Raw genomic sequence first — 26,908 nt, forward strand, 5'->3', positions numbered from 1 at the left:
AGAAAGGTCGAAAAGGGTATATGGCTATTAAAATCGATCTTGAAAAAGCTTATGACCGTCTTCGATGGAGCTTTATCCATGCGACCCTTACTGATATGGGTTTTCCCATTCTTCTAGTAGATGTAATGATGGACTGTGTCTCATCAGCTCGAATGCGAATTTTATGGAATGGTGAGCCCACTGAACAATTTACGCCCTCGCGAGGAGTTAGACAAGGCAACCCCTTATCATCTTACTTATTTGTTATGTGGTTGGAGAAGCTTCAACAAGCTATTGATCATGAGGTATGAAATAATAACTAGAGGCCGTTTTCTTTATGCCGAGGTGGTCCTAGCATAACCAATCTATTCTTTGCGGACGACATGGTTTTATTTGCTGAAGCCACCGAGGATCAAGCCTTAACTATAAAGTATGTTCTTGAAAATTTTTGTAAAGCTTCGGGAGAGAAAGTAAGTGCAGCCAAATCTCGAGTTTTCTTCTCTAGTAATACGGACCTAGCCACCAAACATGCGGTCAGTAGTGCTCTTAATTTCGAAGAAACCGATGATCTGGGCGTGTATCTTGGCATGCCTATCATCAACGGAAGAGTCACTCGCCACACCTTTGCTCATCTCGAGGAAAAAATAAATAAAAGGCTAGTTGGCTGGGCAACTAAACGGCTCTCATTAGCGGGAAGAACAACATTTGTACAATCGACACTCAGCACCATTGCAAACTACAGCATGCAATCCGCTAAAATTCCGCGCTCCATATGCGATACTATTGACAAGAAGACCCGCAGATTTCTTTAGGGCGGAGACGACAATAAGAAATCAATTCACCTTATCTCTTGGGAGAATCTACAAAAACCAAAGTCAATTGGAGGTCTAGGCATTCTATCAGCGAGACAAGCCAACGCGGCTTTCCTCACTAAACTCGGGTGGAGGGTGTTGGCCGAGCCTAATAGCCTTTGATCAAGGGTACTCCGTGCGAAGTATTGCAATAATCGATGCAATATTGATATTTTCCAACCGAGGTCCAATATGTCGAATATATGAGCAGGTATAACAGAGCAATTGAAAACAATAGTCCGAGGTACAGCTTACGCAGTCAGTAATGGCAGGCGAACGTCTTTCTGGTACCACTCATGGGTAGATGGAATACGGTTATCAGACCATGTATTAGCCCCTATTCCGGATCAAATTCTTGAGGTTACGGTAAGCGATATGTGGTGCGAAAAGAATGGTTGGAAATGGGATGAGTTAGCTAACTTTTTACCGCAAGAAATTTTACAGAGAATTGCTTCGGTCTATCTTGTTATGGACCCTGACCTTGAGGATATATTATACTGGAATGGAACTTCCTCTGGCAAATTCTCCATTAAGTCGGCTTTGGGTTTCTTGCAAGGCTTTGATCCATCATCATCTCCTCAACCGGTATTTTGGAGAACGATTTGGCGTTTACCGGTCCAACAACGCATTAGAATGTTCATTTGGCTTGCAGCCCATAATCGCCTCATGGTGAATGTCGCTCGTGTGCATCGAAACATGGGAGATAATCCCATGTGTTCCCGATGTAATATTCAAGAAGAAACCACGGAGCATTTGCTCCGGTCTTGCTCTGTTTCTCGACAAATATGGAGATTGCTCGGTATACAAGCCTCACACACCTCTTTTTTTACTTCTTTCTCTACGTGGTTGTCTAATAACGATAATCCGATCAACCCTCGAGAATTTTTAATTCAACAATTTTCGAGCTCGAAAAGTGCATTTGATATCCATGATATCTTTATTCCACAGCCAAGGAACTCTAGTGTCGAGGTTCACATCCGTTGGTTACCTCCACCGCATGGCTGGGTCCAATTAAATACGGATGGAGCATCAAAGGGTAACCCGGGTCCAGTAGGAGGGGGCGGTATATTCCGAGATGAGACGGGTAATTTCATAACTGCCTATTATTTTTCTTGTGGTAATTGCACGTCTATGAAAGCTGAGTTGCTAGCCCTATTAGCCGGACTACAAAGGGCGAAACGTCTGGGTTTGAAGAAGGTGTTAATTCACATGAATAACTCGCCTTGTGTTAAGCTCGTTCTTGAGGATCAACTCGTTAGTAATAGCCTCAAATTCATAGTCTATAGGTGCAAAGCGCTTATAAATGAGCCACACTGGTCGATCAAGCTTGAGCATACCTACCGGGAAGCAAAATAGAAGCGGTAGATCTCCTAGCCAATCGAGGTGTCCAGGCTAGCACGGAAGTGGAACATTTAGACTCTCCTTTCGATGCTCTCCGTACTATTCTTAGAGATGATATTTTTGGGGTAGCTATTCCCCGTGTAATAGCTAGTAGTTAGTTCTAATCGGGGCTTAGCCCCTCCTAAGTACCAAAAAAAAAAAAAATTACTAGGCTTTTCTAAAGTAAGCACATTAAAATAAATTTAAGCTAACCTTACGCACAGGATACTGGAAATTCCTAGATCACCGATAGCAGTGAATTTAGGTTGCAGAGTTGAACAACAACAACAACAACAACAACAACAATAATAAATAGCAAAGTATGAATAATAAATAGCAAAGTATGCATATATATATAAAATCATGTACCTTACATGGGTTTAAAGAAAAATTCTAATTAAGATATCTAGAGACCCAAGCTTCATGAAGAAAGTAAAGTGTAGCATGAAGATAAAGCATGGAGCATGATACATAGAAGCATTTCATGAATAAGTCCGCCTAGTGTATACAAGACCGTGAACGTTGGAGATAATATTAAAGGGCATATCACAAAGACCTCCAAAATTACAGCTAATTCACAATGGTTACTGTCAAAATGTTAGGGAAAAGCTAACTTTTGGATGTCTGTAAAAGGAACAGAAAAAGCTCAGGAGAGAAAGGAGGAGGGAAAAACAACAAAATAAGCAAGAGTCCTAAAAACTGCTAATTTACAATGATTGCTCTCAATAACTGGTGGAAAAGTGAATTTCCTAAGTCTAAAAAAAGTAACGGATAAAGAGTTGCGGCCTGGAGGAAAGAGGGGGGAAGGAAACTGAAACAACAAACTGAACCAGTACCCCCGTTTTCATCAAAGAAGTTTCCATCAACTAGCAGATGACAAACAGAATACTTGCCTCAAAGCATGCCAACCCCTCTTTTTCGTTGGAGTGCTTGTTGCCACAGATAAACTGCCCTGACAAGCAAAACTCCCAAACTTCAGTCAAATAATCAGTAGCTTTCTTTCAGTTATGGATTATGATCAAGCAGCATTTGTGGAACATTATTATAATCATGGAAGGAATACCACAGTAGCTATTAACGTTGAAAACCAAGAAAACGCGAGTTCACATGACCATTTGTAGTCCAAGTATCTAGATATGTTTGACTCATTTTTTACATTCTTTCGGGAAGGATGGCTTTATGGAGTGCAAGAATAGACGTCAAATAGAAAGGCTCGAAACAAGATTCACTAGTCCTTGCACATAAACACATCCTCAACAACATATAAAGAAAGAAGTAGCTATTACCTTTGCCTGACATTACTTCCTTTTCTGTTCTCCACCTCAGGCCAATCTGCCAAGAGGATATTTCTTTCCCAGTCAGAGAATCCTTCCATTATTGGTACCAAATTGCCTACTACTAAGAGCAAATAAAAGCACTTTTACTACTTCTAACGACAAGTAGCTAACACACTCAGGGGGTGTTTGGTTGGAGCTTTTGGAATGGATTGGCATGGATACAGTCCATTCTAGTGTTTGGTTGGAGGTTTTTAGAATGGAGTTGATTCTAACTCCATTCCACAACCCCTTTGAATCCCATTCCTATCTATACACCCAAGTTTCTAACTTCATTACTCTATCCATTTCAGGATCGAACCAAACACCTATGACCAAGCATGGGGTTCTAACTCCATACCTCTATGGTATCACAATCCACGCCAATACTTCGAACCAAATGACCCCTGATACAAGTGTTGATGGTCTGAAATTTATAAATTCATTAAGCATGAATGAAGGTGACCTAAGCAAGAAGCGATCGGTAATAGAGATAAAAAGGGGCAAGGTTGGGAGATAAGGTTGAGGAAAAGAGATGGGTTGCTAAACAGAGATAAAAAGGGAAAAGGGACAAGTATGGGGGAATACTAAACAAAGATCCAATGTATATATAAGTAGCAAATGTCATTTAGACAATAAAGTGTGATTCCTCAGAGTAGAAACCACGACAAAACAGTTGGATTGCTGGAAAAGTTCTAGGTTAATGAGCCATATTGAAGCTAGTAACAATAGGTGCAGTATATAAACATATCATTACTATGTAGTATTATCTGTGAAGTATTATCTGTGAAGTATTTATGTGCTCCTACAGTTCCATAACTACAAATTTATAATTTCGTGCTTTTACAGGCAGGCTCCAACATTTCTGACCCTCTCCCTGTTCCTAGTAGTATGCCTAGTCAAGATCAACAACTATGGAGATTAACATAGAGAAACTGTGTACCTTGCCAGTCTTATATTTCGACATGTCAGCTATGCAGTATCTGCAACAAGTCAAGTCAAGGCACTCAAAGCGAAAAGGCATCACAGATAAAAACTGTGTAACTGATCACAGATACCACACAGAGAGGGCACACAGAAAACCTAACAAGATACAATGTTTAAGAAAAAAATTGAGTATCACTCTCAAAGACACAGTAAAATCAATCATTAATATAAGTTCGTCAGCAGGGACGCAAGCAAACAAAGGTAACCTAACTAAGACTCCGCCTGCGCGGCCGCGCATCATGCAACTTGCGTCTAAATGTCAAAATTTTCCACACTCGATTCTCAGAATTGGGGAGACAAGAAGAGACGGTGTCTTGACCAAATTATGATACCGAGACAAGTCACATTGTAAGATTATCCCAACCTTTTCCTCTTAAAAATATTCTAGCCTAATAGAATTTACGTTATATGATTAAAATAACAAAGAGAATTCGCATAGAGAGAAAACAAACTCTCTTTTAGCAATTTTCAAATTGCCAACTCTGTAAAACAATCATGGCTACCAAATTGTTAACTTAAAGCTTCAATTTGGAAATACATTCAAACAATCGTCTCATCGTAAGCAAGGATACTCTTTAAAGAGCTTATCATAGTAGCGCTTTACCAGCCTTTGCTCCAAGGATGTGTCCATTTCATCTTCTTCAGTACGAATGAACCTATAGTAGCAAATTAAAAAGCATAATGGCCATCAGTTAGCAAACCTGATCACAGAATAAACGTCTTTTTGAGTTCTGAAACTTAAGTTGATTTTCAATTTTTGTAGTCTATCTTCTCTCTCGTACAACATGTTCTTACAATCAATTGTGAAATAATTGTGCAAGATTCTTCTATACTGAAATATAGTGGCACCATTGGTTGAGTAATGGAAACATAGGTAAATTAACGGAGATAACTTCGAAACATCATTCATCGTGATCGGAATATTATGGTACTATAGACGAAGCCACGGATAATTTTTGTAAAGTGTCAAGTTGTCAACCATATCTTTGAAGCATCATTTGTCATAGTCGAATACCGGGGTTCTCTTAAAGGGTGCTACCATAATAGGATAACAAATTAACAACAAACTGAAATTCCATAATGTCTATGATGAAATTTATGCTAATTTGTCTTTGTTTTGAAGTAGTGTCTTTCATTTATGTTCGTAGACATTTTAATAGGATTGCGCACGAGATGGCTCATGTTAGTTCGCGGGTTATAGACTTATAGGAAAGCAAGATTGGCTGGAAGGAATTCTGGAGAACATTATTTGTATTGCTAATTCCGAGTTAATAGAAGTTGCATAAAGCCCTTTGGGGTTTCTTTCAAAAAAAAAAAAAGAAATTCCATAATGTAGTCACTGTTATGCAATGTAACAGTTGCATTTTTGTACCAAGCGCCTAAATCGAGGTAAGAGGGGACATGATGGATTTTTCCGAGTTGTGACTGAATGATAATGTTATTAAGCATGAACCATTAACGGCTACCAACTGAAACAGAAATCAATAAAGAAAAGATCGCATACTGATATCCTTCTCTGAGAGTGACATGATCAGTTTTAAGGGGCCGTTTTTCACTTGAAATCTTTCTTTCCCATAGTACTTGACAACAGACAAAGTAAAAAAAAAAAAAAAAAAAAAAAAAAAAAAAAGCAGATTCAATATACTAATAAGGCACATTAGGTACGTGGCAAAAAATTTTAAATAGAGAGCAAGCAGGAACGGATCCCTGAAAACAGGAGATAGCTAGACTTGAGTAGTCTATCTAATTTAAACATATTGCATTAGGATGTAAACTAGTTGTGCATTGGGTTGGGAGGCACCCAGATTGTCAATATTGGCATAGCTTTTGCTTTTCAATATAATAATTTGTAAAAGGTATGTGTTCATTCGCTAGATCCTTTTGCTTTTCGCTTGGCGACCCAAAAAGTAGGTTAGCCACCTTAGAATGCATTGAAAGTTGAAACTCCACAAAGCTGAAGTTAAACCGATGTATAAACTTATCATTGAATATTTTAATTAATGGTGGTGGTTGTTTGAAGGGAGTCACAAAGAGCGGTATATATGATGTCAGGCAACTAAGATTTCCCGTGTCTGAGAACCTAGCTAACATGTGGGGCGAATGGCAATATTAAGACAGTTGACAAAACTCGTCTTGCGTTCTCCCCTTTACCTTAATCCTAAAGTCTTCCACTTGATCCAAAATAATGAGGCATTAAGGCAAGGTGCGGAAATGGAGAGAAAGCACGAATTGCACGTACAACACTTCAAATCATCATTTTTAACATAAAAGTTGAGCAAATTGGAATTGGATATTTTTCCAACTCTTTGATTATTCCAAGGTAACAAATTTAACAATAGAAGAATGTGAATCTTGTGTAATAACCTCCTTTAACAATGGAAAGATTATTCAGCAATGTACGACTAATTGTAGCCCCCTTCCTCCCTGGCGGAGAGGACTGTTCACCAATAAGTTGCTTTAGGACACTGGGATTATGCAGGTAAACAACTCCTTACATGCATACATCCATAACGTCCAACCTTATAACCCTAAATAATCTAATAACCTACCTTGACAAAGAGCCAAGGCCAATAATAAATAAAACCCGAAGCAACTTAGGAATTGTATGGACAACTCTAGCCCTCATCCTCCTTGTTGGAGAGGACTGTTCATCATCCAGTTGTTTAAGGGCACCTGTAGTTCACAGGTAAAACAGCTCCTTACATGCATATTTCCAAGCAGCCCAATCTTACACTACTAATTTATAATATGACCTTATAGTTTTTTGGGTGTCAAATGATCCATGACAGTACAATACACACGGAAAGAATTCAATATTGTCCATACTACCTCCGCGCCCTTTTTTGGAAGGCAGGAGAAAGAAAGTCTTCACCACTAGAGGCTAAATTTTAATTAGGAGCATTGTATTAAATCTCGGTTTTGGTCACAGATCTGCTATCGGTTATCGTGGCCTAATTGCCTTAAATGCGGTAAACATCCCCTTAAAACGGGAACCCTAACTGATAAACGTGATCAATCAATTAAAAATCGATTAAGAGAGCAACGACGAAGGAATAATACCATAATCGTTCAAAAACTTATGGTGGCGATCGAAGGCATTGAGGCCTCTGATATGAGCTTGATAATGCCTATAAAACAATATTAAACACCATGAAAATGCAGACCGATAAGCATGAAAGAAGTTTGAAAAGAGATGATTAAAAAGGGAAAGGTAAGGGAGCATACTGTTTACGATCTTCTCTGTCGAAAACCTGGGATTTTAGAGACGCGAAGGAAGCCATTGTTGCAAACTCGAGGTGTTGCTGTTGAAGGCTTGAAGCCCCGGGTGTCAGGCGAGTGCGATTATGTAGACGCAATCAGTTGTGACTCGTGGTCTCGGCTCGAGCGTGGGATACGATTATCAGCAAGATTCTACGCAGTCTCCAGCTCTGTCACGTCTTTTTACTAACTCGTTTTTACTTTCATTTGTTTTCATTTATTTTACAGTCACCCTGAACTTTTTCGAATCACACATGATATCCCTACAAAATAGAAAATTTTTTGGTAACCCTAAAGTCCCTTAAATATAATTAACGTGACCCTGAACTTTAATTCCGTCAAAATGGGCTGTTAAGTGTCATATGTGGCGAATGACATGGCTAATGTTCGCTGATGTGGCTAATGACTAGGCTGTTTTACTAATCCCCTACTACTAAGAGAATAAAAGTATTCTTAGTTTTCCCACCAAAAAGCATTTAGCTAAATAAGGTAATAAATAAAATTTTCTCTCATTACATTATTATCTTTTCAATAAATATATTCTTATAAATACTCTAATTTTTTAAATAAATTCATAATTATGATTTTTTTCATTAAAATAAAATAAAATTGATATTGATATTGAATTATAAAGTATAAGTTGCTAAATTTTTCAGTAATGCAATAATTATTACTGTAGAGAATAACTTGACACATGTTTACTATTAGCTTCGTGACAAAAAACATTCACTAAAAAAATTCACAACTTAAATAATTTTTTTTATTAGCTTTCCATTTCAATTTTTTTATTTCATATAAAAATACAATGGAGTGAACTGATAAATATTAACGAGGTGCAAATTTTAAAAGTATAAATCCTCCTATATACTAAGAGAATACAACTTCTCTAAAGTTTTCCCTCCAAAGTGCTCAAACTTATATAGGGAAACAAATTAGATTTTCATTTATTAAACTAATTTTCCATTTAAAATAATCTATACATAAAAACTGTATCTCCTATTATTAACTTCGTGACGAAAAAGGATTTTTATAAAAAATTTGATGTAGTTAAAATATTTTTATAAAAAACACAATTCATGGAATTATTCAATTCTTTTGATTAATTTTAATATTAGTTATTTTTTATAAAAATTCGCGAGATATAAATCTAAAATCTATAACTAATACACTAAAAATTAGAAGCCCTATATTTACCGCGCATTTGCGCGGGATCTACACTAGTACACATAGAAAATGAATAAATTAAAGAAAAAAAAAATAATCCACATTCACAGCCTCCACTATAATCACCATTACCGTCGCCGCCACCCCACCCTTCACCAACCTTCGTCGAACTACCGTTGGCGCCTCCCCACCCTTCACTGTCCGCATCTGCCAGTCGAAACACCAATCCCGCCGCCGCCCGTCGAAACCCGACACCTTTAATCTTCGTAATCTCATCTCACTCCCCTAAAAACACTAGATCTGGGTTTTATGGAGAGGGGAAGGGGTTTCTAAGGTGGGCGTGTGGGGTTGGGTGGGGATGGTGGTGCTTTTGTCATGGGAGCCTCAATTTGTTGATGTCGTTGCTGCTCGTTGATGAATTCTGGGCTGCTTCTGGTGTCGCCGTGGTGGAGGTCGACGAGAGGGGGTGCTGGCGTGGTGGTTTGAGGTGATAGCCACGGTGGTGTAGAAAATGGTTTAACTTGTGTCGTTTTTGTTTGTTTTTCATCTTACACTAGATTTTTTGCCCGTGAAATTCACGGGACATTTCTATTTTACATTATACAAATTAAACGATATGGAACCCGCCACAGAAGGGATGTGCACATTAAGGAACATGGGTTTATCGCTCGATGAGATGAGCGGGGCTTAGGTGGGAACGGCTGCGGTCCCCCACTGGCGGTGTGGAGTACTTGTTGCGATGGGTACTCTGACAGGACTACACACTTTAGTGTGTAGTCAGGTGTGTGGAGATTGATTATGGAGTTTGGAGGTTTGTGTGTTGAGCTATTTGTGTTCTTGATTCGTTGTGAATTGGTTGTATGTAATTAGTGCTGACCCCGTTTAAATGTTTTAAAAACTGTGGTGATCCATTCGGAGATGGTGAGCAGTTATTGAGCAGGTAAGATATGACGCGTATGGGATAGCTGGGATGAGTCATCAGGTGGCAGTTAGAAGTCTCCCGCTGTATCAGACGATAAAACGAGTCGGAAAGAATTAAAAATTAAAAAAATATAATACAACCTAAGAAAGCTAAAACATCTGGAAAAAATAAGACAGTAATTAATTATTTTATATATTTTATACACAATGAGTGGAAAGAATTTAAATATATATATATATATATATATATATATATATATATATATATATATATATATATATATATATATATATATATATATATATATATATATATATATATATAATACAACCTATGAAAACTAAAAATACGGAAAAATAACACGGAAACAAAAAAAAAAAATGAATTGGGCCTTGGGACGAAGGAATTTTTCGTCCAGGAACTGAGTTTGGATGAAAAATTTCTTCGTCACCAATTCCCCATATTTTTTTCTTTTGAATCCATTTTCAACTAATTCCGTCAACAAATCTATCCTAATTTCGTCTAAAATCAAGGCATCTATCCTAATTCGGGAATCAATCGCTAATAAAACATAAATTTGAGACAAAACTAAATCGTAAACTCACCTCGTTACTAGCTTCATTGTTGAAATCATTGCTAAAATCGTTCTCGTTCATGTTTTTAATTACAAAACCCGCTTTTTTTTAGAAACCGTCTTTTTTAGAGAGATTTTAGTGAGACGGAAATTGAGTTGTGTTTTAGTGAGACGGAAATGGAGTTGTGTTATGGAGGGCAAACATGAAAATTTACATTAAAGATATAGCTGATGATGCTATAACCATCAAATCCAAGCCAACAAACTGGATCCAATGTTATACCTGATTCTGTTATAACCCCAGGATTGGATTCAGGGGGAACAAGGCTTGAACCCCAATCATTCGAAGAAGGAGAGACTAGTTCAGATGAAGATGTGCCTCCCATTTCTAAGAAATGGAGATATAAGGACCCTCATCCAATGGAAACCATCCTAGGAAGTCTGAATGAAGGTGTTCGAACTCGTAGAAGACTTAACAACTTTTGCTCGTTCTACTCCTTTCTCTCAACCATTGAGCCAACAAATAACAGAGAAGCACTTACAGAACCAGATTGGGTCGTTGCTATGCAAGAAGAGCTTCAACAGTTTGAACGAAATAAAGTTTGTCATTTGGTTCCAAGACCTAAAGATCGAACGGTGATTGGTACAAGATGGGTTTTTAGAAACAAGCTGGATGATACAGGAGTTATTGTACGAAATAAAGTTAGATTGGTTGTACAAGGGTACAATCAACAAGAAGGAATTGACTATGATGAGACCTTCGCTCCTGTAGCCAGACTTGAGGCTATTAGATTATTAATAGCGTTTGCTGCTCATAAAGGAATTAAAATTTTGTCAAATGGACGTTAAGACATCATTTTTTAATGGTTATTTGAATGAGGAGGTTTTTGTTGAACAACCTCCTGGATTTCTCGAAAGCAAGTTTCAAAACCATGTTTTCAAATTAGATAAAACTTTGTATGGTTTGAAACAGGCTCCAAGGTCGTGGTACGACAGATTGTCAAAATATCTTCTTGAAAGTGGTTTTAAAAGAGGATCTGTCGACAAAACCCTATTCTTGAAAACTGAAAATTCTGATCTATTAGTTGTACAAATTTATGTTGATGATATTATTTTTGGGTCAACTAATAATCGTTTATGTAAGTATTTTTCAGAATTAATGACCTCAGAATTCGAGATGAGCATGATGGGAGAACTCAAGTTCTTCCTTGGACTCCAAATTTAACAAATTGCTGAAGGAATTATGATACACTAATAAAAATACATCAAGGAGCTAATCAAGAAATTCGGTATGGAAAACTCTAATTCTAAGCCAATTCCTATGGGTACAGATAAGAAGTTGACTTTGGATGAAAACGGTAAGTCTGTCGATGAGACAACTTATCGACATATGATTGGCTCACTTCTTTATTTAACTGCAAGTCGTCCGGATATTATGTTCAGTGTATGCGTTTGTGCTCGATTTCAATCGTGCCCTAAAGAATCGCATATGATTGCAGTTAAGAAAATCTTGAAGTATTTAATTGGTACATCTAAATTATATCTGTGGTATCCTTTTGAGTGTAATTTCGATCTCATAGGGTATTCAGATGCAGATTATGCAGGTTGTTCACTTGACAGAAAAAGGACTTCCGGCGTAGCTACGTTTGTTGGACCGTGTATCATTACATGGGGGTCAAAGAAGCAAAATTCTATTGCATTATCTATAGCTGAAGCCGAATACATTGCCGCAGGTTTGGTATGTTCTCAACTTTTATGGCTTAAGCAACAGTTATGTGATTACGGTGTTAATGTTGGTTGTATACCTATATTATGCGATAACACGAGTGCCATAATTATTTCTAAGAACCCTGCGCAGCACTCACGAACTAAGCATATAGACACTAGACACCATTTTCTACGTGATCATGTAGATAAGGGCAACATAAGACTGGAATTTTGTAGTACAGAAAAACAATGGGCTGACATTTTTTCCAAAGCATTGGCTAGAGAACGTTTTGAGATTTTACGGTTGGAAATTGGTTTAATTGGTGGCAACTAAACTTGTCAAAAATATTTTATTTTCCGTATGACTGAATAGATTTGACGAGATTGTATGACCGTGTCCGTATTAAATCGTTGCAAGTTTATTTGTGTTAAGTGTTATATTATATTACGAGAATATTCCGTCTGCTAGTCATGTATATCTTATGTTTTATTACGAACCATAAAGTCGGTAACAAATTATTCTTTTATATTTTTTTTACCAAAATTCCTTACTATAATTCTATCTTTTGTCAAAAAATCTATCTCTATCTTATAAAAGATTTACCATAAATATTATTTCCTAAACCTTCTATATAGTATGGTAAGTAAACAAAACAAAAAATCCTACAAAATCTACTTACCTAATACTACATACCACCCTCTCTCTCTTTTCTTAATCCCACACAAACTCAATTAACATAATTCACTTTGATCATCTCCATAAAAAACCCCACCTCCATCTGTCACAATCACCTCACAACTCTCAAAAAATTTACCTCTCTCAAATCTTTCACACTCAACCTCCAAAAAATAATTACCATCATGACTCCTCCATCAACCCGCCTCAAGTCACCTTCAACTCGGTCCACAAATCGGACCGGGTCCTCTAAACCACCAGGTAACAAAACCTTTACTCCTACCAAAACTCCCTCACCTCGACCAAACCATAAGCCTACCAATACCAATCATAACCGGATTGATCCTAACTTAGAGGGAAAACGACGAAAGCTTAACAGGGGTAAAAAGAAGGTTGTTAATTTTGAGGGTTCGGTTGAAGGAACCGAGGTAGTGGTGAATCAAGAAGGTCCTCAAAGAGCTATGTTCTGTGAGTACATGCCGAATGCAACATTGACGGGTCTTGATATGGTTCGACTTACCGCGGATGAAAGAACTCGGGTAAACCGTGTTATGCGGTGTGGTATTCATGGAGGTCGGTCCTATTCCGAGAAGTGTTATGGAAAGATTGAAGCTTTACAATTTTTCAAAGATTTTTTAACCTATCAAGAATGGAAAACGGTTAGCTCTTTCGTTGGTCCCATATATCCGATTTAGGTAATCCAATTTTATTCTTCGATTTTCATTAGAAATAACATGTTGCATGCAATGGTCAATGAGTCCGAAGTCACCGACTCCCTTGATGATTTTTGTACTCTGTTTTCGGTTCCTGATGATGGGATCGAAATTAATCTGAGTGCGGAATTGGGGGATGTGACGGAGGAAGAAAACTCAAAATTAAGAGGTCCTTTGATGTTGATGCTACGGGGTCGAGTAATATGTTAGCGGGTCCGTTTACTCCTAAGTTGAAGTTCTTTTTAAATTTTTCTTTGGAATACGGTTGTCCCGAGGAGAGGCGGTCGTGATAAATTATCGAGTTATGAAATGGTGTTGGTCTCAAAGTGGCTTGAAGGGACTAAGGTTAGTCTTCCTCGTCTTGTTTTTCATCGGATTATTCAAACTAGTATTTCCGTCACCGAGGAGAAATTGTATACTACCTTGGACTTGCCATATGGGATGTGGATTTATTGGCTTTTGGAAAGAAAAGGGGTTTTCGGGTCTATTAGCTACGTTGTAATGGTCAAAGATGAGATGTGTGACACTCATCTAAAATTCATGAACGTTGGAGCAATTGGACCCGATTTGGTGTTCATGGATAAGGGTAATATGGTGGAAAAATTGTCGGATGTGGACCAAAAATTGGACTTGTTTATGGCAAGTGTTTGTGAAAAATTAGAAGTACAAAGCAAGTTGATTGCGGATTTGGTCTCGGGTTTGGCGAAGGAAAAGGATGGGGCTTCGGTTTCGAAGGGTTCGAATAATGCCGAGGTCTTAGCTTACTTGCATAGGTTGGAAGCTCGTGTTGATGCTATGGCTCGTGATGCGGCTAGAGCGGCTAAGGAGTGCGTTCGTCATTCCGGGTCTTTGGCTAATTTGGCTAGCCAAGGAGGGGCGATTTGGCATGAAGGGAAGGGAAGGCTATGCACGAGGATATGAGGGTCATTTACGAGGCTACTAAAGCCTTGTCATTGAAGGTGCTTAATTTCGAGACGTGCCTCACGGCACAAGCTAACCATGTCTGGTCGTGCTTTGATCGTCTTGACTCTCTTGAGTTTAGGACCCGTCCCGGTTATGTGAACCCGAATGTCGTGAAAAGCGACAATCCTTTCCTTGCTTGTTTTATTATTAGACTTTATAATTTGGATAATTGTCTAATTCGGCCCATTTTGGCTTACACTTCTATTCGGCCCATTAGGCTTTATAACTTGTTATTCCATTCGGCCCATTGGCATTAGGCTACTTGTTTTGTAGTAGACATATGCTATATTTTGCATGCTTATTGTAGATTATTTTCTCGTTTTATAATCTTTCTTTTGATGATTAATACGTGTCTCGATCTAAATTATTCTAGTTATTTTATGTCTTTTCTCGTCTCTTCGATGATGTCAAGAGGGGGAAGAAAATGATCGTGACTTAAAGGTATTTGCCTAAGCTTGATCCTTGTCAGAACCTTTAATCTCTTAAGGTCCTTAGATGCTATACTTTGTATATAAGTGGTTTATTCTTGCGTTCAACTGTCTATGTTTTTTATAGTATTATGTTGAAGGGGAACTTACACTTAGTCACAAATCGTAAGAGACTTGTCATCATCAAAAAGGGGGAATTTTTTGGACCATATATACATATGTTAAGTTTTGATAATGACAAGTATGTGCTTCGTTTTATTTATACTCTTGCTCGTAATCGTTTGTTTAGTCTTTACTAGATTGACTTAGGTTTACAAGTTTAGCAAGTAATGTTATAGCATTTTTTGCTATAACATTGAACATTTGTGAAGCCTCATTCAACTAATGTTATTGAACCTTGAGCTATAAAATTAAAGATTCCTAAAGCGTCATATTGACTGTAACAAGTTTCAAGTATGATGATCACTCAAGTAAAAGGCTAGATCAAGTCTATAATGATACCTGTCGATGTGAGTATCAAAAATAATATTTGTAATTTTCCAAACTACAACTAGCAAGCGGTAGTAAGGGTCGATCCGCAGGGAGTTAAGTTGTTTTATCTCAGTCTATGAATTTTCTGGGGGGGGGGGGGGGTTGATTTGAATTATATCTAAGTCTAAATGCAAAAATAAATAAGCAAGTAATAAAAATAGGAGTAAGCAAATGATAAAAAAGAGCTAAGACGGACGGTTCACTATAGCTACGATGGCACATAATCCTAGGTAAGTCCGAAATACAGTCGTGTAGGATGGGTATAACATGTCCTCTCGGTCAAAGTTAACTAGTAGCCCCTTTAGGCCTATGCTACTAGTCCCTAGGTCTCACTAATACTAGCTCTCGCCCTGAAAAGTGATTCCTAAAGCCTAAATTACTTATCTTTCGATCTTAGCAATTTAGTCGTCTTAATTCATTAATTAATGCCCTCCCCCCTCTCTCGATATACGGGTTGGTCAAAACTAAGCATCTAACAAGTCTCCTTTCGGTCTCATTGTTAAATATTGCACTTAACGAATCAAACGATGCTAATCAGACACGGGTCTGGTCGATCGACCAACTACCTCAGTCGACCAACCACACGACATAGTCGATCGACCAGTTAAGCCAGTCGATCAACCATGCCCTAATTCGGGGTCACCTATTCTACGCCATCTACGCTATAGCTCCCCTCACATCTTAGCAAAGGGTACTTAGCTACTCATGATGGTGATAATAACAACAATAAAATTGATAAAAACTATAAAGGAAAACATGATTAATATTATTAAGCAATAAAAACGCAATAAAGTAATTAAGGTTTCGGGATCTAACTAGCAATTTCTAGACTAAATAAAGCAAATAAAGGTAATCTGTAAATTAAAGAACAAGAATTACCGAAGACTAGGAAAAATAAGATCCGGAAGCAATGAACTTTATTAAGAATGCTAAACTATCAATCTAAAGTATCGAATTAATGAAAACTAATAAATACTAGAAGGAACTGAATGACGAATGTATACTTCATGGATGCCAATCTGAAGTTACGTTATAAAGGAAAATAACGTGACTTATTTCCTAAACCCTAATTACAAATGGGCTTCGGAATTCTAATTTTAACTCGCGCGTCAGTCGTGGGGTGGTCGATCGACCACTGGGACCAGTCGATCGACCATGCATGCGGCTGTCTGAGAATGCATTCGACGATTCTGCAGCCCACAAGGCACACCGATCTTAAAACAGCTACCGTTTCTTCATTACTTGGTCAAATCAGGCGTTCTACGCGGACTTGGAAAGCTAAGAGGATAAGCGTTCACCTCCAAGTAAAATCAGTCGATTATCAGATATATAACTCGAGATATAGCCATCTGAATAAGGCTGCAATGTCGAGAAGCACTTCTTCGCTTGTTTAAGCTTTGCAACTTGTACGCAACCATGCTTTTGCTATCTTTTAGGCCTTGAAACGCGCACCAAGTTCATCTCTCGAGTCACTACTTCATGTCAGGTCCTATGATAAATACTCGGGGACGGATTCAGCTCATTTTCCGCTGAATTCTTCACATTTCTGCAATAATACACAAAAACACGAAAGTAGACGGAAATAGGGAATATCGTAGAATAAACTACACATTTGAGTTCTGAAATGCGTGTAAAAGAAAGTGTAAAACATCATATTTTAGACACGCATAAAAATTCCCCAAACCAAACCCTTGCTTGTCCCCAAGCAAGAACTAGACTCGATCCTAAGACCTAATGGAACGAGTTCAATCTCAGAGCGAAATGCAACATGTAAAGCCTAAACCAATTTAATGCTAAAAATCAACAATCAATTAGCAATATGAATCATGCAAACGAGTTATGTAGTCGTAAAAAAACTACTGAACCGTCAACTATATAGACTTATCGTTATGGACTCTCACGGGTCGCTCAAATCACACATAAGCACAGGTGAATATATGTAAAAGATAGAAAGAAGTAATTTTGTAATGACTCTCACCTGACTACGACCTATAAGAACATGCCTGCAGTCTAATATAAAAATAATCTCTACAACCGTACATATGCATTCCCACCATAAAAGACCATGACACACGCCGAGGCAAATTTGGATATGTGAGGCTATGGGTAAGAAGGGGCTAAAATGAATTTGGTAAAACAGAGTTAAAAGCCAAGCTAGTAACTAAGGGAACCAAATTATAAAATATTCCAACTTCTTGCTCAAGATTTCAATCGAAACGGTGCTAAATATCAAGCACTAATCTCATAATTCCACAATATATTAATTCCCCAAATAATATTAAATTGCAACATGGGAATATAAAATCACCAACTAATGAAGATTCAATCATGTGATTTTTCGAATTTTCTTTCGCTACTGCAGCAAGCAGTCGATCGACCAAGTGGGACGGTCGATCGACTGACCTCTTTTTTCTTCGAATTCCTGTTTTTTTTTTTTTTCTTAAAAACCAAAATGCAATAAAATATTCCCGAACGACTACCAATACTAGCTCAGCAAGGGTAGGCTAAATATGGAATGTAGCTTATGGGACAAAAAAGGCTATTTGGCTTTTGTTGGGCTTATGGATAAAATGAATAAAGGGGAACCTCTTCCACATGTGTCAACAAACCACAAACCGAATGCATACAGGTATTAAGCAGATTAAGTTCATATTTATACATATTGATATAACATGTCTTATAAGGAGTAACTACTCACATCCTAAATAAACTGGTCATGGATGACACCAGTTATAAAGCTCTAAAACTCAGAAAATGATGTAGTTTGCCAAAAATCTAAGTCAAATTTCAAATTCAGCAAATAATTTAACAAAAACTCGTAGATATGCATATGCGACTCTACTAATAACATGTCAATTTAGCACGGCTTAGGCATAAACAGATGAAAATGCAATGTCATCATTGAAATACTACCGTTCCGACTCGGCCTACATGCTAAAATAAACGTGCAATTTTTTTTGAATTTTTGAAATTTTTTCAATTTTATTGAATTTTTGTATATATATGGGAAATAAATACAATGCAAGCAGAAATGCAATAAACGTGTAACTGAAAAACAGAATGAATGCAACGCAAAACCCTTCCCCAAACCAAATCACACAATGCCCTCATTGTGCGAAATCATGTAAAAGAAACAAAAGGGAAATGGGATTTTTGCGATAAATAACTAAATAAGACATAAAGGTGACTCGGAAACTCACAAGACTTTAAGCGTAGAAGGAAACCTCCCCAAACCAGCGTGAGCTAGGAGGTTTCAGTAGCCAGCAGTGCTATCGTAAGGTACCTGAAAAGACAAACAATACCGTGCATAATTCGAGAAAAACAAAAATGGGACGGAAATTACGTGCAAAGAATAAAAATAGAAGAAAAGGAACAGCAGAAATACTGGTCGATCGTCCCATGGCACCTGTCCTGTCGATCGACCAATGCTCGATGAACGAAGCTCTTGTGATCGCTTATGGCGGTCGATCGACCAACTAGGTCGATCGATCGATCGCCTACCGATTTAAACAGATCTCTTCTTCGAATTAACTCAATGAATTGAGTTAATTTCGTCTAAATACCTGCAAGTGCACATAAATACGCGCCCAAAATTTGCGCTAAACCCAATTGTAAAGTCTAAAGACGGAAAAAAAAATAAACTAAACAAGAAACACACTCAGGGTTGCCTAAGCTAGCGCTGGTTTCGATCCAGTCCCGCTCGACCTCTTTTTCAAGAACTACTCTAATTGAACCCAATCAAAGTAGCTCAAAGCTCGCAAAGAACTTTGTCAAATAGGCTGCGCATGTGCTACACAAAAGCGTAAGTTAGCACCATAATATAGTAATAGCATAGGAAATTGAAATGCAAAATCGTTTAAGCCTAACGAATTTCCTATGATGACTCCCAAAATCATTCACAAAATACCGCCGCCCTCCAGCTAAGGGCGGAATATAAAAGCTCAAATTATCAGCAGGTGGAGAACAAGAGAGCTCAATAGCATTCAACCCAAAAACAATGCGAGTAGAATTTAAATGCTCAGACAGGTAAGAATTGTGAGGTGAAGGAGTCTGGTCAGCTAAAGGTGAAGGTGGATAATCGTCCCAAATGCATGGGGATGTAAAGTCAAATGGATCAATGAGGTCTCCTAAAATAGGCTCATCATCTATATCATCATAAGTATCCCATTTGAGCTCAAGACTGTCTAAATCTACCTCCTCACTCTCCGCATCGCTAGACTTGTCAAGATGGAGATTCTCAAAGAGAGCCTCCAAATCATCCTCACTATCTGTGTAAGAATCATAAAGGGGTTGTTGACTATCCTCATAAAAAGGATTGTCAACCACGCTAGTGGTCTCCTCTATGTCTCCGTCAGCATTTCCTAGATTGGTTTCTAAGGTCTCACCCACCCCCTCATTCAAGTTAACTTGAAGAGAAAAGTCAGGGTTACGAGTTTCAGCAGCAAACCAATCAAAAAATTCTAATACCTCATTCACGGGTATTACAAGTTTAGCAAGTAATGTTATAGCATTTTTGGCTATAACATTGAACATTTGTGAAGCATCGTTCAAGTAATGTTATAGAAGCTTGAGCTATAAAATTAAAGATTCCTAAAGCGTCATATTGACTGTAACAAGTTTCAAGTATGATGATCACTCAAGTAAAAGGCTAGATCAAGTCTATAATGATACATGTCGATGTGAGTATCAAAAATAATATTTGTAATTTTCCAAACTACAACTAGCAAGCGGTAGTAAGGGTCGATCCGCAGGGAGGTAGGGAGTTAAGTTGTTTTATCTCAGTCTATGAATTTTCTGGGGGGGCGGGGGTGATTTGAATTATATCTAAGTCTAAATGCAAAAATAAATAAGCAAGTAATAAAAATAGGAGTAAGCAAATGATAAAAAAGAGCTAAGACGGACGGTTCACTATAGCTACGATGGCACATAATCCTAGGTAAGTCCGAAATACAATCGTGTAGGATGGGTATAACATGTCCTCTCGGTCCAAGTTAACTAGTAGCTCCTTTCGGCCTATGCTACTAGTCTCTAGGTCTCACTAATACTAGCTCTCACCCTGAAAAGTGATTCCTAAAGCCTAAATTACTTATCTTTCGATCTTAGCAATTTAGTCGTCTTAATTCATTAATTAATGCCCTCCCCTGTCTCTCGATCTACGGGTTGGTCAAAACTAAGCATCTAACAAGTCTCCTCTCGGTCTCATTGTTAAATATTGCACTTAACAAATCAAACGATGCTAATCAGACACGGGTCTGGTCGATCGACTAATTACCTCAGTCGACCGACCACACGACATAGTCGATCGACCAGTTAAGCCAGTCGATCGACCATGCCCTAATTCGGGGTCACCTATTCTACGCCATCTACGCTATAGCTCCCCTCACATCTTAGCAAAGGGTACTTTGTGGGAATTATCTGTATGCTTCCCATTAAATATAAGGATTATAACGATTTATAATGATGAATGCGAGTCATAAAATAAATTTCATAAACAAAATAGTAGATGAATAAGAAGTAACCTTCGGTACTAGCTAATTTGGCCTATGAACAATATCGCAATGATATTCTCCTATCAGTTGCACCCAAGATGATATGCGATATGCCTTTGTTCTTTTGCTAGAATCGATCCCCAAATTAACTGATTAATTTTAGGTTTTTGTGTTTTTCTTTGATGAGAGGAGGCTAGGTTAGAATTAGGTTAAGAAGGAATAATAAAATGATCTCCTACTCCCCTTATAATAACCGAAATGAAGGAGAGTAAATAGGGAGATATTTTTTTCTTCCTCTTTTGCCTTTGACCGAGTGAACCAAAAATAAGGAGAGAAATCTCCTTATTTTTGGTAGTTACTTTAATGTATAAAATGTGCATAATTATAAATCGTCATATATATTATTTCCGTATTAATAAGTCTACGCACAATGACTTGCGCAAATCGATATATTAATGCCGAGTTCAGTAATAATTTATTATGACAATATCGTATAATATATCCTTTAATTATAAATATCGCATATTTATAATTAGCTAATTAAATATAACCGATTACATTTAATTACGAATTAACATCTTAATTCATTTAAGCTAACATTATATACATTCACATTATATTCAATTTACGAATTGACAGTTAATTCGTCTCAGCTAATATTATTTAATCGGCATTAAATAATCGTCTCATCAACACGTTGACTAACTGTTTAGTCATTTAAGGCATCAATGTGATTACATTTCCATAACCACATCTCTCAAACACATCCTTTAGGTGTGACCTTTAGGGACCAGTTGATCACCGCCATCAGTATGATAATAACGTCAAACTTTCTAGCAAGCCAACCGTTATTAGGTAATCGTTAATCAACTGATAAAATACGAAGTATACCCTTGTGAACCTTTAAGAGATTTATAAATGTTATCACACTAATTTGTGGAGGACACAAGCTCCAACAAACTCCCACTTGTCCTCACAAGTGTATGTGCGATAACCGATTCTCATATCCTAAAATTTCTCCCACTCAATGTAAAACAATTTGCAAATTCCGTATTCACAAAGGCCATATTTTACAAGTGATCTGTATCAAGAGTGGTTTCCCCGACTAGAGAGTAACTTAACTGATAAGCGAATCATCATTCGAGCATGGCCATGCATTTGATTACAACTCCTCGAGTGGCCCCGAGAAATAACTAAACCTGATAAAGGTTGGATATTTTCTTCAACTCGAATCCCGCAGATGTAAGCACAAAGTATGAAATGACCGGAAAAAATCTACTTAGCCTCCGATTTGACGGCAGATCGTGAGAAATAAACCAAAGTCACCCAAAAGCGCCTTAATCTCAAGAGACGTCGATAGTCAAAAGAATCGACTCTAGGAACACAATGGACGTCCAATCCACGACCTGCACCGAATGTTTTTAAACATTTAGGACTCCATTACGTTGTCACAAAAATTTGTCCTACGAGATATCGTTATAATCTCGCATCTGTGATCGATCATCAACGTTTGACTTATGGCTCGTTGAACCCACCATCAATCGACCGCACAATATAATAGCCGAGTGATCAACTCATTAAGGCGATTACGGACCAAAAACAAATATAATGTAATTTAGTTCACTTTGTGGCGTTCAATGTTGTCGATGACAATCCACATGAAAAACAAAATATTATAAAAAACGATAAAGTTATAAATAGTATATGAAAAAGATAATGTAGCAAATCCATAATCAACTACTACAACTCAGGAACACGTTTAATTCCCATGGAAATAACGTGCCCTTCATGCTTATCAAAATTCAACGGTTTAGTGAGAGGGTCCGCGATGTTATCATCCGAAGCTATCTTGTCAATCACTATCTCTTCTTGCTCCACGTAATCACGGATCGGTGAGCTTTACGATGTACATGTCTAGATTTGTTGCTAGACTTTGGCTCCTTAGCTGGAAGATGGCACCTCTATTGTCACAATAGATGGTGATCGGGTCATTCGAACTAGGAACTATCGTAAGTCCTTGTAAGAATTGACGCATCCATATCGCTTCCTTTTTCACGCCTCGGGCGACATAGTACTCGGATTCGGTAGTAGAATCTGCTACAACACTCTGTTTGGAACTCTTCCAGCTGACCGCAACACCATTAAGAGTGAAGACGAACCCTGACCGAGATTTTGAGTCATCTCGATCCGTTTGGAAGCTAGCATCTGCATAACCGATTGCGCATAGCTTAGTATCTCCTCCATAAGTCAATACCCTATCCTTAGTCCTCCGTAGGTACTTGAGGATGTTTTTAACAGCTATCCAGTGTGTTTCACCTGGATTCTTTTGGCACCGACTCGTCATACTCAATGCATATGCCACGTCTGGACGTATGCATATCATGGCATACATGATTGATCCTATTGCAGATGCATAAGGAACACGACTCATGCGCTCAATCCCTTCAGCGTCGTGGGTGATCGAGACTTGCTCAACTGCATCCCAGACGTCATTTGGAAGGTTCCCCTTCTTGGAGTTGGTCATGCTGAACCTTTCAAGAATCTTATCCAAATAAGACTCTTGACTAAGTGATAACGTCCGTCGTGATCTATCTCGGTAGATACGGATTCCCAATATGCGTTGTGCCTCACCCAGATCTTTCATCTGGAAATGGTTCTTCAACCATCCTTTAACCGAAGATAAGAGAGGAATGTCATTCCCAATCAAGAGTATGTCATCGACATACAATATCAAGAAAACAATATTGCTCCCACTCGACTTGATATATAAGCATGGTTCCTCGACCGATCGAGTGAAACCATACTCTTTTATCACCTGGTCGAAATGATGATTCCAACTCCTAGAAGCTTGCTTAAGTCCATAAATGGAACGCTTAAGCTTGCATACTTTCTTAGGATGTTCAGGATCTACGAAACCTTCGGGTTGCACCATGTACAACTCTTCTTCCAAATAACCGTTTAAGAAGGCGGTTTTCACATCCATTTGCCAAATTTCATAGTCATGAAAAGCGGCAATCGCTAAGATTATCCGAATGGAACGTAGCATGACTACAGGTGCAAAAATTTCATCATAATGCAATCCGTGCACTTGAGTGAAACCTTTTGCCACTAGTCGTGCCTTATAGGTATCTGGTTGCCCGTCTACAGAATGCTTTATTTTGTAAAGCCATTTGCATTGTAGAGGTTTTACCTTATTAGGTAAATCAACTAGATCCCATACGTCATTCTCATACATGGAGTCCATCTCAGATTGCATGGCTTCGAGCCATAGCTTTGAGTCGGAACAGGTCATGGCACCTTTATAGGTAGCGGGTTGATTACTCTCTAGGAACAAAACGTCATTCTCCTCGACCATACCAATGTATCTGTCTGGAGGATTAGAGACTCTACCCGACCTCCTAGGTTCCTCAGGAATATTAACCGTATCATCAGTTGGAGGAAAAACTTCCTCCATGCATTTCTCGATTGTTGGTTCTTGAATCTCCGATAGCTCGAAGGTTCTATTACTTGACTTGTTCTCGAGAAATTCTTTCTCTAAGAACATCGCACTAGCCGCAACAAAAACTCGATGTTTGGTAGGCGAATAGAAGTAATGACCAAACATTCCTTTTGGATAACCAATAAAGTATGTCTTGACCGATCGCGGGCCGAGCTTATCCTCGTGTCTCCACTTGACATAAGCCTCGCCCCCAAACCCGAATAAAGGACAAGTTAGGGACCGTTCCCTTCCACATTTCATATGGAGTCTTGTCGACAGCTTTAGTCGGACTTCGGTTAAGTATAAGAGCAGCTGACAAAAGAGCAAAACCCCATAATAAATCAGGTACTACCGTGTGACTCATCATGGATCAAACCATATCAAGTAAGGTTCGATTTCTCCGTTCGGACACACCATTTAATTGAGGTGTTCCAGGTGGAGTTAACTGCAAAACGATTCCACAGTCTTTAAGGTGTTGATCAAACTCATTTGAAAGATATTCGCCACCCCGATCTGAACGGAGTGCTTTAACCTTTCTACCCAGTTGGTTCTCAACCCCGTTTCGGTATTCCTTGAATTTCTCAAAGGACTCACTTTTATGCTTCATTAAGTAGACATATCCGTATCTACTCAAATCGTCCGTGAAAGTGATAAAATATCTATAGCCATCTCTAGCGGTAATTGACATAGGACCACAAACATCGGTATGTATGAGTCCTAATAGGTCACTAGCGCGCATTCCAACACCTTTGAAGGAAATTCGAGTCATTTTGCCAATGAGACATGATTCACACGTGCCATATGTAGAAAACTCGAATGCGGGAATAGTCCCATTATCGACGAGTTTCTTTACACGTTTTTCATTTATGTGTCCCATTCGACAATGCCATAGATAGGTTTGATCTTTGTCACCAACCTTTAATTTCTTATTATTCACGTGTAATACTTCCGTGGTTTGATCTAAGATGTAAATTCCATTCATGGAAACTGCTTTGCCATAAATCATTTCATTGAAAGAGAAAATACAGCTATTATCCTTTATTGAAAATGCAAAACTGTCTTTAGCAAGTACGGAAACAGAAATAATGTTCTTAGACAAACTGGGTACATAGTAACAGTTATATAAAAATAACTCAAAACCACTAGGGAGTTGGATTACGTATGTTCTCTTCGAGACTGCAGCAACTCGTGCTCCATTCCCGACTCGCAGGTTCACATCACCCTTTTCGAGAGGTATGATGTTCTTTAGGCCCTGCAAATGATTACACAGATGAGAACCACAACCAGTATCAAGTACCCAAGTTCCGAAACTTGCATGGTTAATCTCAATCATATGAATATAAGATGACATACCAACAGGAACGACACGGCCTGCTTTTATGTCCTCACGGTACACGGGACAGTTCCTCCTCGAATGTCCAGTCTTGTGACAATGGTGGTACTCAATGTCACCGCCCTTGCTCTTTGCCTTGCCTTGTGAGCCACTAGTCTCACCAGGCCCACTCTTACCATTTCCTGGCTTTTTAAACTTTGGCTTACCTACAGCTAGGTCGCCATGAGCCTTGCCCTTACCCTTACTTTTATTGGAAATCATGAGAACATCTTGCTTCGTGCTCCCACTCACTTTCATATCCTTCTCGGTCTGCACGAGAAGAGAGTGGAGCTCATGAGGACTTTTTTTCATGTCATTCATATAGTAATTTGCCCTGAAAAGGGCAAAACCATCATGAAGTGAATGAAGCATACGATCAATGACTATGCTCTCACTGATTTTGCAATTAAGTGCCTCCAGCTTCTCCACATTCTAAATCATGTGAAGAATGTGTGGGCTAACCGGTTGGCCCTTCTGGAGTTTCGCATCAAAGAAGCGACAGGTATGCTCATAAGTAACGATTCTCGGTGCTTTTGAGAACTCGTTAGTGAGCGTGGTGAAAATCTTGTTTGCACCTTGGGCAATGAAGCGTCTCTGCAAATTGGTTTCCATTGCAAAGATGAGTACGTTCTTTATCGCACCCGCTTCCATAACGAAGTCACTATAAGCAACTGTATCGTTGACTCTTGCGTTTGGGCCTGGGTTTGGCGGTATTGGCTCAGTTAAGTACTTGAGCTTACCGTCAGCAATGGCAGCATTCCGCAAAGTTGGACCCGTCATTTTTCAGACGTGTGAACTGATTCATGTTGTCCATGAAAATTTTAAGCCAGGACTCGCGTCCAAGTGTGACACTTGGCATTGGGATTTCGTTATTTCCAGCCATTTGTTGTAACAGTATTATCGAAATAAAACGTATTCTACACTGCGAAAAGAAGAATAAAAAAAATAAGCATGCTCGTCGTTTTAAGATTTAAGTCTAATGAAATACTGTTATAACGCGAAGACTCAAGCATTTATACAATTGACCTCCCTCAAGAATTATATAAATGATCCCAAGACTCAATTATCTGTAAATTGATAAGCCAACCTTTTGGCTAATTCTACTGTTAGAATTCTTGGTCGA

At 38.3% G+C, this 26,908-nt stretch overlaps 1 protein-coding gene across 3 annotated transcripts; it reads right to left on the minus strand.

Annotated features, from left to right (window-relative positions):
• Nucleotides 1–2,739: 2,739 nt before the first annotated feature.
• LOC141657607 (uncharacterized) lies at nucleotides 2,740–8,265 on the minus strand. 3 transcript variants are annotated; one of them, XM_074464891.1, is made up of 5 exons: nucleotides 7,736–8,258; nucleotides 5,083–5,166; nucleotides 4,467–4,506; nucleotides 3,497–3,542; nucleotides 2,740–3,162 (listed from the first exon to the last, which is right to left on the minus strand). In XM_074464891.1, the coding sequence occupies exons 1-5, from the start codon at nucleotides 7,789–7,791 to the stop codon at nucleotides 3,077–3,079; spliced, it is 312 nt and encodes a 103-aa protein (XP_074320992.1). In that variant the 5' UTR covers nucleotides 7,792–8,258; the 3' UTR covers nucleotides 2,740–3,076. The 3 variants fall into 3 exon arrangements, with proteins under 3 accessions (XP_074320992.1, XP_074320993.1, XP_074320994.1); XM_074464892.1 differs by having other exon boundaries at nucleotides 3,048–3,157; nucleotides 7,736–8,261; XM_074464893.1 differs by lacking the exons at nucleotides 2,740–3,162; nucleotides 3,497–3,542; nucleotides 4,467–4,506; nucleotides 5,083–5,166 and adding exons at nucleotides 6,495–7,183; nucleotides 7,571–7,638 and having other exon boundaries at nucleotides 7,736–8,265.
• Nucleotides 8,266–26,908: the final 18,643 nt, after the last annotated feature.

This window comes from Silene latifolia, chromosome 5 (assembly GCF_048544455.1).
Source record: "Silene latifolia isolate original U9 population chromosome 5, ASM4854445v1, whole genome shotgun sequence".
NCBI lineage: Eukaryota > Viridiplantae > Streptophyta > Magnoliopsida > Caryophyllales > Caryophyllaceae > Silene > Silene latifolia.